This window comes from Haemaphysalis longicornis, unplaced genomic scaffold (assembly GCF_048455015.1).
Source record: "Haemaphysalis longicornis isolate Haplotype H1 unplaced genomic scaffold, Haemaphysalis longicornis Haplotype H1 scaffold_1, whole genome shotgun sequence".
NCBI classification, from domain to species: Eukaryota; Metazoa; Arthropoda; class Arachnida; order Ixodida; family Ixodidae; genus Haemaphysalis; species Haemaphysalis longicornis.
Window position 1 is genome coordinate 102,824,075 of NW_027526203.1, and position 15,490 is coordinate 102,839,564.

The 15,490-nt window shown below is 49.7% G+C and overlaps 1 protein-coding gene across 1 annotated transcript in view; it reads right to left on the reverse strand.

Annotated features, from left to right (window-relative positions):
* Nucleotides 1–15,490, reverse strand: part of LOC144144738 (solute carrier family 13 member 4-like) — a 167,202-nt gene that overhangs the window by 55,892 nt on the left and 95,820 nt on the right. The window contains exon 6 of the mRNA XM_077676279.1: nt 15,090–15,188. Within this exon, the coding sequence (XP_077532405.1) occupies nt 15,090–15,188 (99 nt within the window). The remainder of the gene's footprint in view (nt 1–15,089; nt 15,189–15,490) is intronic.

Here is a 15,490-nt window from a genome sequence, read left to right on the forward strand (position 1 = left end):
ATGCTTTATATAATGATTACAAAGGCGGTCGAGCAGGCCATTGGTTTTGTCATTAGTGCGTCCACACAGAGGCTGCTTAGGATGCGGCTCCACAACACGGTGGAAGAGCTGATAAAAGGCCATCTTTTAACCAGAAGGTCCGACTCAGAACTGCGATGGGTAACCGCATGCTTTACCAGATTGGCTGGGCAGCCCAGAATGTCCCTCAGCTTGACGTACTCCCAGACTCTTGGCGACTAAAACTAAAGATGCTCCCTTTGCGTAGAAATATGAACCCCTCCCATGAAGAGGGTCACCGAAAAGCACGGGCTCAAGTGATAAACACCACCCTCGGTGGGGATCATGCAGTTATCTACACAGATTCCTCCAAACATCAGGGGCAGCAATACGCCATCATCGTGGCTTCTTCCAGAACCAACCTCCTTGCGTGTACCTCGCTTAGGACCCAAGAAATGACGCCAGCAGAAGAGGCAGCCATCACTTTGGCTCTCGCTAAACCAGGGGTTGGGAGAGTAGTCAACGGTTCCCAGCAAGGCTACTGGAATTACCAGTATGGTTGGGTGTCATGACCTGCACTGCGCCTGCTAAAAAACACTCCCCAAACGAACGGTTCCATTCAGCTCATCTGGACACCGCCTCACGCTTCAATGGAGGGCAACAAATACGCCCACCCAACAAGCCTGCGCTTTTACCTCCCGTGCTATGGAGCTGCACGAGGACAGTCACCCGCTTGTCACGTCCAGGGAGATAATCCAGCATTGTCGCCTTCTGAGACAGACCGTACCTTCGCCTTACCCTGACCTTTCCAGAGAACAACAAACTACCCTACGGCTAATACAATCCGGGCTCCTTCCCACAGCCTACGCGTCTTCACTTAATGTATCCAAATCGCTACGACGCTGAATGTAAATTTTGCTCAGAAGTAGGAACACTCCGCCCCATAATCGGTGTGTGCGACTTCAGCCCTGACCGCCCTCCTCTCTTTCCATCAACTCCCCAACAACAGCAATGGGAGATGCTGCTGTCCAGGCCCTGTCTACCTACCCAGCTTCAGCGGGTGGACAGAACACAGGCCACGCGGACTGCATATGGGCCCCACAGAAGAAGGATTCACTCCCCAGGGCTGCACCCTGGGCCATTCAGAAACCTGAACAGAAGTATTTCTTCCTCCTCCTTCTCAGCCGCAAGTCTCGTCGCCTCCGTCCGCGGCGCAGAGACGGAGAAGTCAGATCGTCTAACACCGGGTTGGAGCTTACTTTGATTTTATAAAAAAAAGTTTCCACTCTTGCTACACCAATACAACTGAACCAAACACCGTTCATGCATCATACATTGATTTAACCTTACCAAGAATATCTCTTTGAAGTAATAAATGGTGTGGCTAAGTGCATTTCGCTTCGCTCTGGTTTTACTATTTGTAGAGCGATGTGAGTGATTTGAAGTGACGTCGTATGAGTAATCGTTATGTGGGCCGTTTACAGCTTTGCTTTCCAACCACATTCACGGGGTGGATTGGCGCGATTTTTTTAAAGCAAAGCTTTCCACCTCTACCCCCCAAGCGTTCTTTCGCGACCGTTGGTGTCACCAGAAAACTCCAGCGAACAAATAAAAGAGTTTACTGGCACCGCCGGGAATCGAACCTGGAACTAATGGCGTAACAAAGCGAAAGCCTGTTGTCTTACCGATTCAGCTACGAGCCCACGCGAACACGGGAAGACAAATGGTGTACTCACCAAGCATATCTACGGGTTTACCCCTGCATTCTCGTTGAATGCCACGTGAAAGCGTCACACGACCACCCACGCCCGTCTAGCGGCCCTGTGCGCACCTTGCTCATGTGCTAAGAGTTACAAAAATTAAAGGAAGCTCACACCAATCCATGGAATCTCACTTTTAGTACGTCAATGTGCTAAAGCCTGTGGCCTCCAGTGTTCACGTAAACAACCACAGCTCCTTGTCGTCCGCCCTCACGCCAAATCAAGGAATACATTCAAATACTACTTGATGACCAGACCATCACTCCAAACCCCAGCATCAAGATCCTGGGCCTACATTTCCAGGCCAACACGAAGAGTGACGTCTCCTTGCAGCGCCTCAAAAACAGCATTAATCTAATCATACACATGATCAGGCTAGTTGCCACCAAGAAGCGAGGCCAGAAAGAATCCGGTACCTTTCGATTAATTGAAGCTTTTGTCCTCTCGAGAGTTACTTACGACAAACCCCTATCTTCTTCTCGACGAGGAAGACACAGAGATGCTTTATATAATGATTAGAAGGTGGTTTAGCAGGCCATTGGTCTTCTCATGAGTGCGTCCACACTGAGGCTGCTTAGCACGGGCTCCACAACACGGTGGAAGAGCTGATAGAAGGCCATCTTTCTAACCAGAAGGTCCGACTCAGAACTGCGGTGGGTAACCGCATGCTTCACCAGATTGGCTGGACAGCCCAGAATGTCACTCGGCTTGGCATACTCCCAGACTCTTGGCGACTAAAACTAAAGATGCTCCCTTTGCTTAGAAATATGAACCCGTCACATGACGAGGATCAACGAAAAGAACGGGCTCAAGCGCTAAACACCACCCTCGGTGGGGCTCCTGCAGTTATCTACACAGACTTCTCCAAACATCGAGGGCAGCAACACGCCATCATCGTGGCTACCTCCAGAACCAACCTCCTTGCGTGTACCTCGCTTAGGACCCAACAAATGACGGCAGCAGAAGAGGCAGCCTTCACCTTGGCTCTTACTCAACCAGGGATTCAGAGGGTAGTCACCGATTCCCAGCAAGCCTACTGGAATTACCAGTCGGGTTGGGTGTCCTGACCGGCACTGTGCGTGCTAAAAAACCACTCCCCAAACGGTTCCATTCAGCTCATCTGGACACCGCCTCACGCTTCAATGGAGGGCAACAAATACGCCCACCCAACAAGACTCCGCTTTTACCTCCCGTGCTATGGAGCTACACGAGGACAGTCACCCGCTTCTCACGTCCAGGGAGATAATCCAGCATTATCGCCTTCTGAGACAGACTGTACCTTCGCCTTACCCTGACCGTTCCAGAGAACAAAAAACTACCCTACGGCTCATACAATCCGGGCTCCTTCCCGCAGCCTACACGTCTTCACGTAATGCATCCGAATCGCTACGATGCTGTACGTAAATTTTTCTCAGAAGTAGGAATACTCCGCCCCGTAATCGGGGTGTGCGAATTTAGCCCGGAGCACCCTCCTCTCTTTCCGTCAACTACCCAACAAGAGCAATGGGAGATGCTGTTGTCCAGGCCTTCTCTACCTACCCAGAATCAGCGGGTGGACAGAACACATGCCGCGCGGACTGCATATGGGCCCCACAGAAGAAGGAATCGCTCCCCATGGCTGCACTCTGGGCCGTTCAGAAATCTGAACAGAAGTATTTCTTCCTCCTCCTTCTCAGCCGCAAGACTCGACGCCTCCGTCCGCGGCGCAGAGACGAAGAAGTCAGACCGTTTAACACCGGGTTGGAGCTTACTTTGATTTTATAAAAAAAAGTTTCCACTCTTGTGCTACACCAATACAACTCAACCAAACACCGTTCATGCATCATGCATTGATTTAACCTTACCAAGAATATCTCTTTGAAATAATAAATGGTGTGGTTAAGTGCATTTTACTTCTCTCTGGTTTTACTATTTGTAGAGCGATGAGAGTGATTTTAAGTGACGTCGCATGAGTAATCGTTATGGGTGCCGTTTACAGCTTTGCTTTCCAACCACATTCACGGGGTGGATTGGCGCGATTTTTTTTGATGAAGCAAAAATTTTTTTCCACAAAATAACTTCAGATATGTTTTCCCCTGCTACATGTAAAATTTTCGTAAAATTTACAGATGCCGACTTGGCACGCCTCTACCATCTCCAGTCAAAATACCCTGAGGTAGATTTCGGGAATAACAACTTGGTATGTTGCAATGAATGGACCCAGTATTCGCGTGAAAGTCATGTGTGCGGGCCAGTGCGTGCTCTAGTGATCTTTGCTAATGCATGACGCAAGAAGAAGCGAAGTTAGCGTACGGAAGCAGGAATATGAGACTAAAGATATAAGCGTTACAAGAGGCAGCAGGGTAACATGGAAATGTTCGCGATACAGAGGAAAAAAATGACACCACCTTCCCGCGAGGGAACTCTGAGTTGATGCGAAGCATCTCGGAGGTTCCCAAACGTTCGCGAGATTGGGTATCCAAATAACGGAAAATCACGGAACTCCGGACAGCGCAGCGTGACTCACCCGAAGCAGCAACTGAGGGAGCGGCGCGCGGACCGGGTTTATTATATAGAAAAGATGGAGTGCAGAGGAGGAGAGGAGAGAGGAGACGCGCATGCGCGCTTATCGTGCAGCTGCGGTGATGAGTATCGCGTGCGCTATCGCACAGCTGGCGTGGAGAGAGGGTGAAGAGGAGAAGCGCGCGCGCTATCGCACAGCTGGTGGGGACACGGGGAGAGGTGCGGACGGACGGACGACGGACGACGGACGGCGGAGCCGAGAGACAGAGAAGCTTTGCATATAAAACGTCCTACGGGGTTTTGTCACAGCCCCGCGGTGTCGACTCCACGGCGCGTGCGGGGTCGACGGAGACGTCACGGCGCGGCTAGCTCGATGACAGGTTCTACACCACGTCGCATCCAGGCACGGGACATCGGGCAGGCATCGTCGACCTGGGTCACGGATCGAGGGCATAGCAGCGCGTGCGAGTCGCGGGTTCCACCTCCAGCTGAACACGGGCACACGCTCTCTCGTCCAGCGCGTCACCAGCTCCAAGCACGGCCAGCCCACGGGTTGTCGGGATCAGCGGCGGACGGCTCTCGGGAACAGCAGTGGTTGCGCTCTGGGGTTTTCCCCGAACACGATCACACGGCCGCGCTCTCAAGCCGAGCGCGCCACAGGCGTTCCCTCATCACCGCCATGATTCCATTTTCTGCACGCTCCCTTCGCAGCTGCGCCCTCGGTGTACTCTTCCGCGTCGTACACCAGCACCTAATCACAATGACCTCGGGTTTAAGAAAGTTGTTGGGAAGCAACAACTATTCTAAGAAGTAAAAACGTAGGGTGGAGTTGGGAGAAGTTTGTTGTACCGATGGAAAGGTTCTTGTGCACAGTTCACAAGAGCAAAATCTGCCCTACCGGGATACTACATCGGAAATCACAAGCACGAATGATATAGAAAAAATACACCAAAACACATGAAGCACAAAAATTTCAGGATAAGAACAACTGATGACCCCACACTATGTACAAAACAGAGGGTGACTGGTGAAGAATAAATCAAGTCCACTCATGTAGTCAGCCCCAACAAGGACAGGCTTGCAGTGACCTGGTTCAATAACACCAATGCGTGAATTGCTTATCTCTTGGATTCTGAAATTCTGGAGTAGCTGCCATGCCCGTCAGTAGCGAGTTGGCGAAATTGTTTTTGCGACCTCGTAGTCTTTTCATTGTCGTATCGGGAGGCTCCTTTTGTGGCACGACCTTGGTATTTTTGTAATAACTAGACGTTTCCCGTGGGCGACCTTCTGACTTGTTAACAATGATTCTTGGGTGTACGACCGTTTCATCGCTGCGCAGACAGTGTCTATTGCGGTCGCGTCGCTGCCCTTGAGGTGATTAAGCATTCCGTTATGCTGAGGCGGTCTTACCTTCTTCATTGACTTCTCCGCGGATGTCCGGTTGTCGCGCCGCATTTACACCTTTTAGACTCGTCGACCGGTAGCCAGGCAAGATGTTATGAAACGGCGGTGACTGAGGGAATGCTGTGTTTAACACGGTTTCACACCCAGGTCGTTGGGCCGTCGACTTGGTACGTGTTCCGTTGCATATACGCGGTGGCGTTTTGTTCTCGAACGCTTCTGAATCAGGAACGTCCTGGTATTAGGTCCAGCGGGTTGGTATGGGTCCTGCTGGATTGAAGGAACGAGTTTCCGATGAAAACGTCTTTCCTAACTTCCAGAAGCAACTTCGCACGGTCGGGTCTCATCGTTGTTATTCATCCAACACTTCTCTTGCGATGTCGGCGCAGCTGATTAGAGGAACAGTTAGAGGCGTAACCTCTCCCTTCTATGTTCAGGCGACAGCCGAACCTGAAACCTTTTGTGGGGATTTCTTTGGTCAGTGCTACAATTCTTCTATCATTCTCTTTGAGTTGCCAGTCGGGATCCGGTCCATGGGACTTCCTCACACCTTGAATCTTCCCGAGCACGACGCGAGAGATTAGTTCTTCATGCAAGCGGCGGTAACCTCGGCCACGAAGTATAGGGATTGGACGTATAATTTTGCCCCCCGTCAGCTCCTTGACTGTTCCGCCCAAAAGCAATAATTGGGTACTTTTTCCGTTTACTGTTTTTCTGCGACCAAGTCCCGTCGTGCAAGAATAGTATTGCTACCAGTATCCCGCAAAACGGCGACGGACTTCCCGAATAGTCTTCCTTCGACTACCGGCATTCCTTTCCCTAGGGGAGAATGTTGGTTTAGGATTGCAAGAATACTTGCAGCTATAATTATCATCGCACTTGTCGTCCAAGTTGATCTGTTGTCAAGCTTTCCAAAGTTCACTGGCAGCACAAGCAGCAACCTGCTCTGGCATTGTGACTGTTGCTGGGGTTTTCAGTGTTGTGACCGAAACGACCACGAATCGCGGATTTTGCTGGATCGTTCGGGGTGTTGCGACAATCTTGAGCTCGGTGTCATGGGTGATCGCACAGAAAGCATTTCGGTGGTGCTTCTTTCACTGAGTCGGTGCGACTTTATTTGTATGGCGGAGTTCTTCCGAAACCTTTCCAAGATTCAAGTGGTTTTGCGCCTCTACAAAATGATCTGTAGTGTCGGCCAGGTCGTTGAGCGTTTTGTTCTCGCTCTTTCAGGAAGATGACGAGCTTAGGATGGCAGCACCGAATGAATTGTTCTCCGATCATTTGATCACGAACAGCCTCGAATGTTTTTTGCCCATTCGCCACCTCTATCCAATGATCAAAATATCCCGTAAGCCTTGCTCCTAGTTGTTTCGCGGTTCCACCATCCTCAGCCCCCGCCTTTCTGAAGTTTTCTTGGTAACCTTGGGCTGTGAACCGAAAACGCTGAAGATGCGTCCGTTTCAATTTGCCGTAATCTAGGGACTCCTCTTCGGCGGTCATACGGCCTATGATGGTAAGCGCCTCACCGCCCAAGCATATGCTTACAGCTAGGGCCCATTTGTCTTGAGGCCACTGCTTTCCGGTTGCAACGCGCTCAAACCTTTGCACGTACGCGTGCAAGACATCAGGCTTCTCATCAAAAAGAGGAAGGAACTTCTACAGGTTGATCGCAGGCGGAGTTGCAACAACTTCACCGACCGCTGGTACCACCTCTTAGAGTCGTATCGCTAAAACTACCAGCTCCTACCCTCTCTGCAACATCTTCAGCTGGCTCGATGGCTTCCTTCTCTCTTTCAGCGATTTCTCGGTGGCTTCCCTCTCGGCGGCTCTAGCGGCGCGTTGCTCAGCACGTTCGCTCTCGATCCACGTTCTGAGCTCTTGCCCCGAGAGTCCCTGCTGATTCCCCGCTGCCTTTAACTTGTCAAGATCCATGGTGATGAAGCTAACGTTACAGGCACACTCGTGGCTCACTGACTCCTTTCAGCGAATGTGAGGGAATCCTGGTAGGCTCGCCACTTTTGTAATGAATGGGCCCAGGATTGACCTGAAAGTCACGAGTCAATGGCCAGTGCGTGCGCTAGTAAACATTGCTTTATGCATCACGCAAGAAGAAGCAGAAAATAGCGTACGGAAGCAAACATATGAGACTAGAGATATAAGCGTTGCAAGATACAGCCGGCTAACATAGATATGTTCGCGATGGAGCGGAAAAACGTCCCACCAGGTTCTGTCACAGCCCCGGAGTGTCGACGCCACGACGCGTGCGGGGTCAACGGAGACTTCAAGGTGCGGCTTGCTCGATGACCGGCTCTACGCCAGGCACGGGACATCGAGCAGGCATCGTCCAGAGCTCTTCGATGTAGGCAGTTGCGAAACTCCGCATCAAAAAACGGCCCGCGCCTGGACCACCCCTACTTTGTATCGTGCGTACCCTGGCGCCATTGCGGCCGCCGCATGCACTATCCAAAAAGCCAAATAATTATTCAAACTGACAATTAAAGTTTAAATTTTGTTTGAAAGTGCATAGTTCCTTATTTTTGAGCTTTCTTAAGTTATTCATTGCTATCTCAACTCCGGTTTTTAGGTGGTGATTGTTTCTGCGTCCGCGCATCTGCCTCGACCAATTAGCGCTCGTGCGGGCATTCCGGAACAACATAGGTCCGAACTGAAGTACCAAATTCGGAGTTATCCTTTGGCCTACAGCTCATTGTATGCCAAAAATAATCCAGTAGCCGATCAAGCTGCTCTAAATAATCAGTTTCAGGTGGCATAGAGCCGTCGAAGCGACTTATTGATTTTTTTGTGGCCAGAAGACCGAAGAGGACGCGCAGCAGACGACAGTGCGTAAGCGACGGTTGACCCCATGGTCGCATTTCTGTTTACTACTTTTGCTCCGTATGTATATAAAACACTTGCATAGTTCAACACATTGGGCTCCTTTGGCATAACAAATTTACGTAAGCACTGAAATACCATTTTTCGCCCAGGTCGTCGAGCGGCGAAGCAAGTTGTATAGTTTATTTTGTCACCAAAAGATGGCGCCACTGTAAAACAAGATGCAAAGCAGTGGACCAATCTCAGGGCCACTTTTTGATACATGGGGCCTATGGGGAGTTTCGCAACTCCTCTATCCAGTAACTCTGGGCATCGTCGGCGTGGTACCTGGGTCACGGGTCGAGGGCGTAGCAGCGGAAGCGAGTCGCGGGTTCCACCTCTAGGTGAACACGGATCACGCTCTCTCGCCCAGCGTGCTACCAGCTCCAAGCACGGGCAGCCCGCGGGTTGTCGGGATCAACAGCGGACGGCTCTCGGGAACAGCGGAGGTGGCGCTCTCGGTTTTTCCCCGAACACGAACTCAATTCCGCGATCTTAAGCCGAGCGCGTCACAGGCGTCCCCTGATCACCACCATGATTCCATTTTCTGTACGTTCTCTTCGCAGCTGCGCCCTCGGTGTCCTCTTCCGCTTCGTCCACCAGCACCTCATCACAATGACTTCAGGTTTAAGGAAGTTGTTGGGAAGCAACAACTATTCTAAGAAGTAAAAACGTAAGGTGGAGTTGGGAGAAGTTTGTTGTATTTATGGAAAAGTTCTTGTGCATAGTCAACAAGAACACTATCTGTCCTAGCGGTACACTACACCGGAAAGCACACGCACGAATGATATAGCAAAAATACACTAAAACACGTGAAGCACGAAAATTTCAGGATAAGAACAACTGAAGACGCCACACTATGTACAAAACAGAGGGTGACTGGTGAAGAATAAATCAAGTCCACTCATGTAGTCAGCCCCAACAAGGACAGGCTTGCAGTGACCTGGTTCAATAACACCAATGCGTGAATTGCTTATCTCTTGGATTCTGAAATTCTGGAGTAGCTGCCATGCCCGTCAGTAGCGAGTTGGCGAAATTGTTTTTGCGACCTCGTAGTCTTTTCATTGTCGTATCGGAAGGCTCCTTTTGCGGCACGACCTCGGTGTTTTTGTAATCACTAGACGTTTCCCGTGGGCGACCTTCTGAGTTGTTAACGATGATTCTTGTTTGTACGGTCGTTTCCTTACTGCGAAGACGCTGTTTATTGCTGCGCGTCACTGCCCTAGAGGTGATGAAGCAATGGGTTCTGCTGAAGCGGTCTTGCCTTCTCTATTGACTTCTCTGTGGATTTCCGGTTTTTGCGCAGCATTTAAACCTTTTAGGCTCGTCGACCGGTAGCCAGGCAAGATGTTATGAAACGGCGGTGACTGAGGGAATGCTGTGTTTAACACGGGTTGACACCCTGGCCGTTGGGTCGTCGACTTGGTACGCGTTCCGTTGCATATACGCGGTGGCGTTTTGTTCTCGAACGCTTCTGAATCAGGAACGTCCTGGTGTTATGTCCAGCGGGTTGGTATGGGTCCTGCTCCTCCGCAGAATTTCGTCGTTCTTTTAGGTGAATTACGCCAAAAGGTGTCGCACGTACTGACAAAACGTCATACGTCTCTACGCAAGTCTGGCAAAACTCTTGCAAATACTCTGGCAAATACTCTTGCAAAACGTGGTCGGTCACCCTACGGACACCTTGGTGCCCCTCCACGATGCTCTCCTGGGCTACTCGAAGGATCGGTTCCCGCAGTCTCTTTGGAACGACGACTGCTTTAAATGCTCTGTCAGTGGCAAGCCTGTGTTGGCGGCGTACCACGTTGTTGGATTGAAGGAACCAGTAACTCTGTCCTTTTGCGATGAAAACGTCTTCCTTAACTTCCAGAAGCAACTTCGGAGGGTGGGGTCTCGTCGTTGTTCTTCAGCCAACCCTTTTCTTGGGATATCGGCGCAGCTGATTATAGGCGCAGTTAGAGGAGTAACCTCTCCCTTCTATGTCTTGGCGAGAGGCGAACCCAAAACCTTTTGTGAGGCAGTGCTACAATTCATCTGTCTTTGTCTTTGAGTTGCCAGTCTGGATCCGTCGATGCAGCACATCGACACTACATCGACATTTGGACTACGGGAGCTTCTTGACTGTTCCGCCAAAAAGCAATACTTGGGTACTTTTTTCCGTTTACAGTTTTTCTGCGACTAAGTCTCGTTGGACAAGAATGGTATTGCTAGCAGTGTCCCGCAAAACGGTGAAAGACTTTCTGAATAGTCTTCCTTCGACTACTGGCATTCATTTCCCTAGGCAAGAATGTTGCTTTAGGATTGCACGAATACTTGCAAGTATAATTATCATCGCACTTGCCGTCAAGGTCGAGGCTCTGTTGTCGAGCTTCCTGAAATTCACTGACAGCACAAGCAGCAACCTGCTCTGCCATAGTGGCTGTTGCTGGAGTTTTCAGTTTTGTGACCGAAACGACCACAAATCGCGCATTTTGCCGGATCCCAAGGGGTGTTGCGACAATCTTCACCTCGGTGTCCTGGGCGATTGCACAGAAAGCATTTTGGTGGCGCTTTGTTCTGTAATTCGGTTGCGACTTTATTTGTATCGCGGACTTCGGAAACCTTTCCCACCAAGGTTCAAGATGTTTTGTGCGTCTAAAGAACTATCTGTAGCGTCGGCCAGGTAGTTCAGCGTTTTGCGTTCTCTTTCTTTCAGGAAGATGGCGAGCTTGGGGTGGCAGCACCGAATCAATTGTTCTCCGATCGTTTGATCACACAGAGCATCGAATGTTTTTGCATATTTTTGATCATTCTATCCAATGATCAAAATGTCTTATAAGCCTTCCTTCTAGTTGTTTCCCGGTTTATTCATCCTCAGCCCCCCCCTTTCTGAAGTGTTTTTCGTAAGTTTGGGCTGTGAACCGAAAACGCTAAAGCAACGTCCGTTTGACTTTGCCGTACTCTAGTGACTCTCCAGCCGTCATACGGCATATGATGGTAAGCACCTTCCTGCCCAAGCATATCCTCATAGCTAGGGCCCATTTGTCTTGAGGCCTCTGCTTTCCGGCTGCACCGCGCCCAAACCTTTGCAGGTACGCGTGCAAGTCATCACGCTTCTCAGCAAAAATACTAAGCAACTTCTGCGGGTTGATCGCAGGCGGAGTTGTAACAGCTTCTCCTCCCTCGGCGACAATTGATTGGCTGGTACCCCCCTCTTCTTAGAGTCGGATCGTGAAAAGTATCAGCTCCTCCTCCCTTTCTCCAGCATCTTTACCTGGCTCCGCGGCTTCCAGCTAAAGCGGTTCTCGGGTGGCTTCCCTCTCTGCGGCTCTAGCGGCGCGTTCCTTAGCACGTTCGCTCTCCATCCACGCTTTGAGATGTTGTCCTGAGAGTCCCAGCTCATTCCCCATTGCCATTAACTTCTCAAGATCCCTGGTGCTGAAACTAATGTACACTCGTGGCTCACTGACTCCTTTTAGCGGATGTTAAGGAATCCTAGCAAGCTCGCAACTTTTGTAATGAATGGGCCCAGGATTGGCCTGAAAGTCACGAGTCCATGACCAGTGCGTGCGCGAGTGAACGTTGATTTGCATCAACCAAGAAGAAGCAGAAGATAGCGTACGGATGCAGGTATACGAGACTAAAGATATAACCGTGACAAGGTACAGCAGGCTAACATGGAAATGTTCGCGATAGAGAGGAAAAACGTCCTACGAGGTTTTGTCATAGCCCTAGCGTGTCGACGCGACGAAGCGTGTGGGGTCGATGGAGAAGTCACGGCGCGGCTCGCTCGATGACCGGTTCTACGCCATGTCGCATCCAGGCACGGGACATCGGACAGGCATCGTCGACCTGGTACATGGGTCATGGCTCGAGGGCGTAGCAGTGGGTGCGAACCGAGGGTTCCACTTCCAGGTGAACATGAAGCCACGTTCTTTCGCCCAGCGCGTCACCAACTACAGGCACGCCAGCCCGCGGGTTGTCGGCATCAAGAACGGACGGCTCTCGGGAACAGCAATGGTTCCGCGCCGGGTTTTTCTCCCGAACACGATTACAGGGCCACTCTCTGAAGCCCAGCGCGTCACAGGCAGTGTTGCCACCGCTGGGCGTCAGATATCCACTAAAAAGCCACAAGAAATCCGCCAGATTCCGCTAGATTCTAAAACATATCCGCTAAATTTTCCGCTAGGGCATATTTCATTAGAAAAACAGTGCAATTTCGTATGATAAATACCTTTATCATTCTTAGAATCTCCCAAAAACTGCGAGAGCTGAAATAACATATAAAAGAGTCTTCGAAAGAGTCTAACTAGAACACTTGAAGCTTCAGTGCGGCGGTGGTCGTCATTTGTCAACCTCATCACAGATGAAGCTAAAAGTTATAAATGTTCACACTGATGAAAAAAAGAACTCACAGGTCAACAAAAAACACATCGAGGTCTTCGTCGCCGCTGTCGTCGTCTGATATCATCTCTACAGGAACTTGTTCAGGTACTTGTTCAGGGACCAGAAAGGAGACTTGGTTGCACATACGTTGCAGATGTCCCGATGGCACTAAGAACTGCCGCGGGAAGTTCGTAATCAAAACAACGTTTCTGGTGTCGCTTCAGCCCCGCTCTTACGACGAAGATGGCGTTTCTAGTTTCAGGCTTCATCTTGTTCCGCAGCTTGGATTTTAGTATTTTAAGCTGACTAAACGTCCTCTCTACTTCGGCATTTGAATACGGCAGCACGAGCATCGACATGGCAAATCTGGCCAGCTCGACGAACAGGTTTTCGCCGCAGGCGTCCTTACAGGAGTGAACTTCACACCGGAACGACTGCGTGGATGATATTTGCCTCCAGTTCAGGAGGGTGATTTTGCTCCACTGATTTTAAATTTTTTCTATTGTCTCAGGGGGCACTGCCATTGCTTCCAGCAGAGGAATCAATGGCTCCTTCACGACGCACAAAGCGTTTTCGATCGATAAGAGTGATGTTTCCTGGAGAACTGTAATCTTGTAGGGAAGTCGCTGTCTGATTTGATCTACTAGCGTGGTAGTAAACCTTATGCAGCTTTCTCGCATCACAGCTTCATCTGCGAGAGAGAACCCGTCGGTCTTCTGAGCTTTCACGTTGTTAACGTACGTCTCAAACACGTAGCCCAGATATGGCTTGGGGTTCAAGTGGTCCTCAAGTCTGCACGTCAGAACGTCAATCTGCTCTGTCGGAATTACGACTTTTTTAAACAAGCTTGAAAGCAAAGTCATAAGGTCTTTCTTGCAGGGCGATTTTGAGTCGGTGCACTGCGTGAGGTACCCGCCAGAAATCCGCTATGTATGAAAATGGCCCACCAAAAAATCCACTAGCCGCTAGACTAATTTTTTCCCCGTGAGGACAAAATGAAATCCGCCAGATTTAGCGGAAAATCCGCTAAATTGGCATCACTGGTCACAGGCGTCCCCTGATCACCGGCCTGATTCGATTTTCTGCACGCTCTCTCTGCAGCTGTGCGCTCGGTGTCCACTTCCTCGTCTTCCACCAGCACCTCATCACATATGTGTGAAACGTTCAATATGGTGTTGCTGGGATTTTGAGTCTGGCCGTGTATGTTTGCTCGAGAATGAAGGTCGACTGTTTGTATCTAGTATGAGAATTTTTTTAATATCAGTTTGTTAGCTTTGGAATTCTAGCCAACGACGCTTTAGTGGAATTTTGATATTAGAAAGAGTGATCTTCTGGTGATTGGTGCTTCGCTGTTTTTAGCGTACGCATTTCCTGATGGGGGAATGGGGAATGTTGTCAGATGATTCGAAGTTTGTGTTTTTTAAATGTTAGAACAGAGCACGGGTGCGGGGGTTCTATTTGAGGCCTATAATGTAGGGGGGGGGGGGAATGAAAATGTATTACGGAATGATTTGAAAGCAGAAGATGCACATTGAGATTACCTCCCCAATCAATGGGCATTCAACGACACGCAATATATTCCCCGTCGTCACATCCCGGAAAGCAGACCGTCAGCCCTTCAGCCGGCGCTTGATCACGACTGCCGCCGCCCCCATTTTAATCTGGTCTCTTCACCCTTCAACCCGTCGTCATGGTTGGAAACGACTTAAGTGTAGAGGGTTAGAGTCCGCTGTGTTCCCACTCAGCATCACTACATGTGGTTCGTGTGGGGAACAAACAATCGCGGACAGCACCTACCAGTAGGTAGCAAGACACGAAAGAAAATAAATTCAGAAATAGGATGCTGGGTACATTGAACTAGCGCTATAAGATGGAACACCGAAAGAAAGACAAACACGGGACGAACACTACTTCACGGAAAAGAAGGAGACCGAAGGGAGTGATCCTAAGACAAGAGCAGAAGTTTTCCCTCCAGTAAAATTAGTGGGTAGAAAGTTTTTTTTTTTCTAAAACAAGACAGATAACTGATAGATAGCAGGGTGGAGATATACAATTAGGCTGAAAAATTATTGGTACCAACTTCAGACCACTCCTCCAAGGAACGACAAGCTCACCGCACTAGTTACCTATCTGTTCTGAAAAAAAAAACACATTTGCGAATTACGTACACGTAAAATTTCTTACTCGTACATGTGTTCACCTAGTCCCAAAAGGACGGTGATAAACTTGATGGCGATGCACATGATGAAGATCACAATCATAGAAGCCCCCAAGAGTGCTTCTTTCCACCTGCAAGAGGATAGAAACGACATGTAGTAGAACTTTAGGGCTATATTGGAAATCGACTTAAATCTACTGAGAAAGTAAGAATATATTTTTTTTTCTAAAAGCCGCGTGTCACATTGCTTTCGCTAGTATTTTCGAGCACAATGTGAAAACGGCTGACCTCATGGTGTTTAAGCACCGTTAATGACGATGATGTGTGTTGATGGTTCGGAGTTCTCACAAACGAGTACTGGAATAACGGAATAACGTATGCCAGAGGGTTGGCAGCAGGGTATGTGCACCCGTGTTTCCTGCTTCCTCCGGTC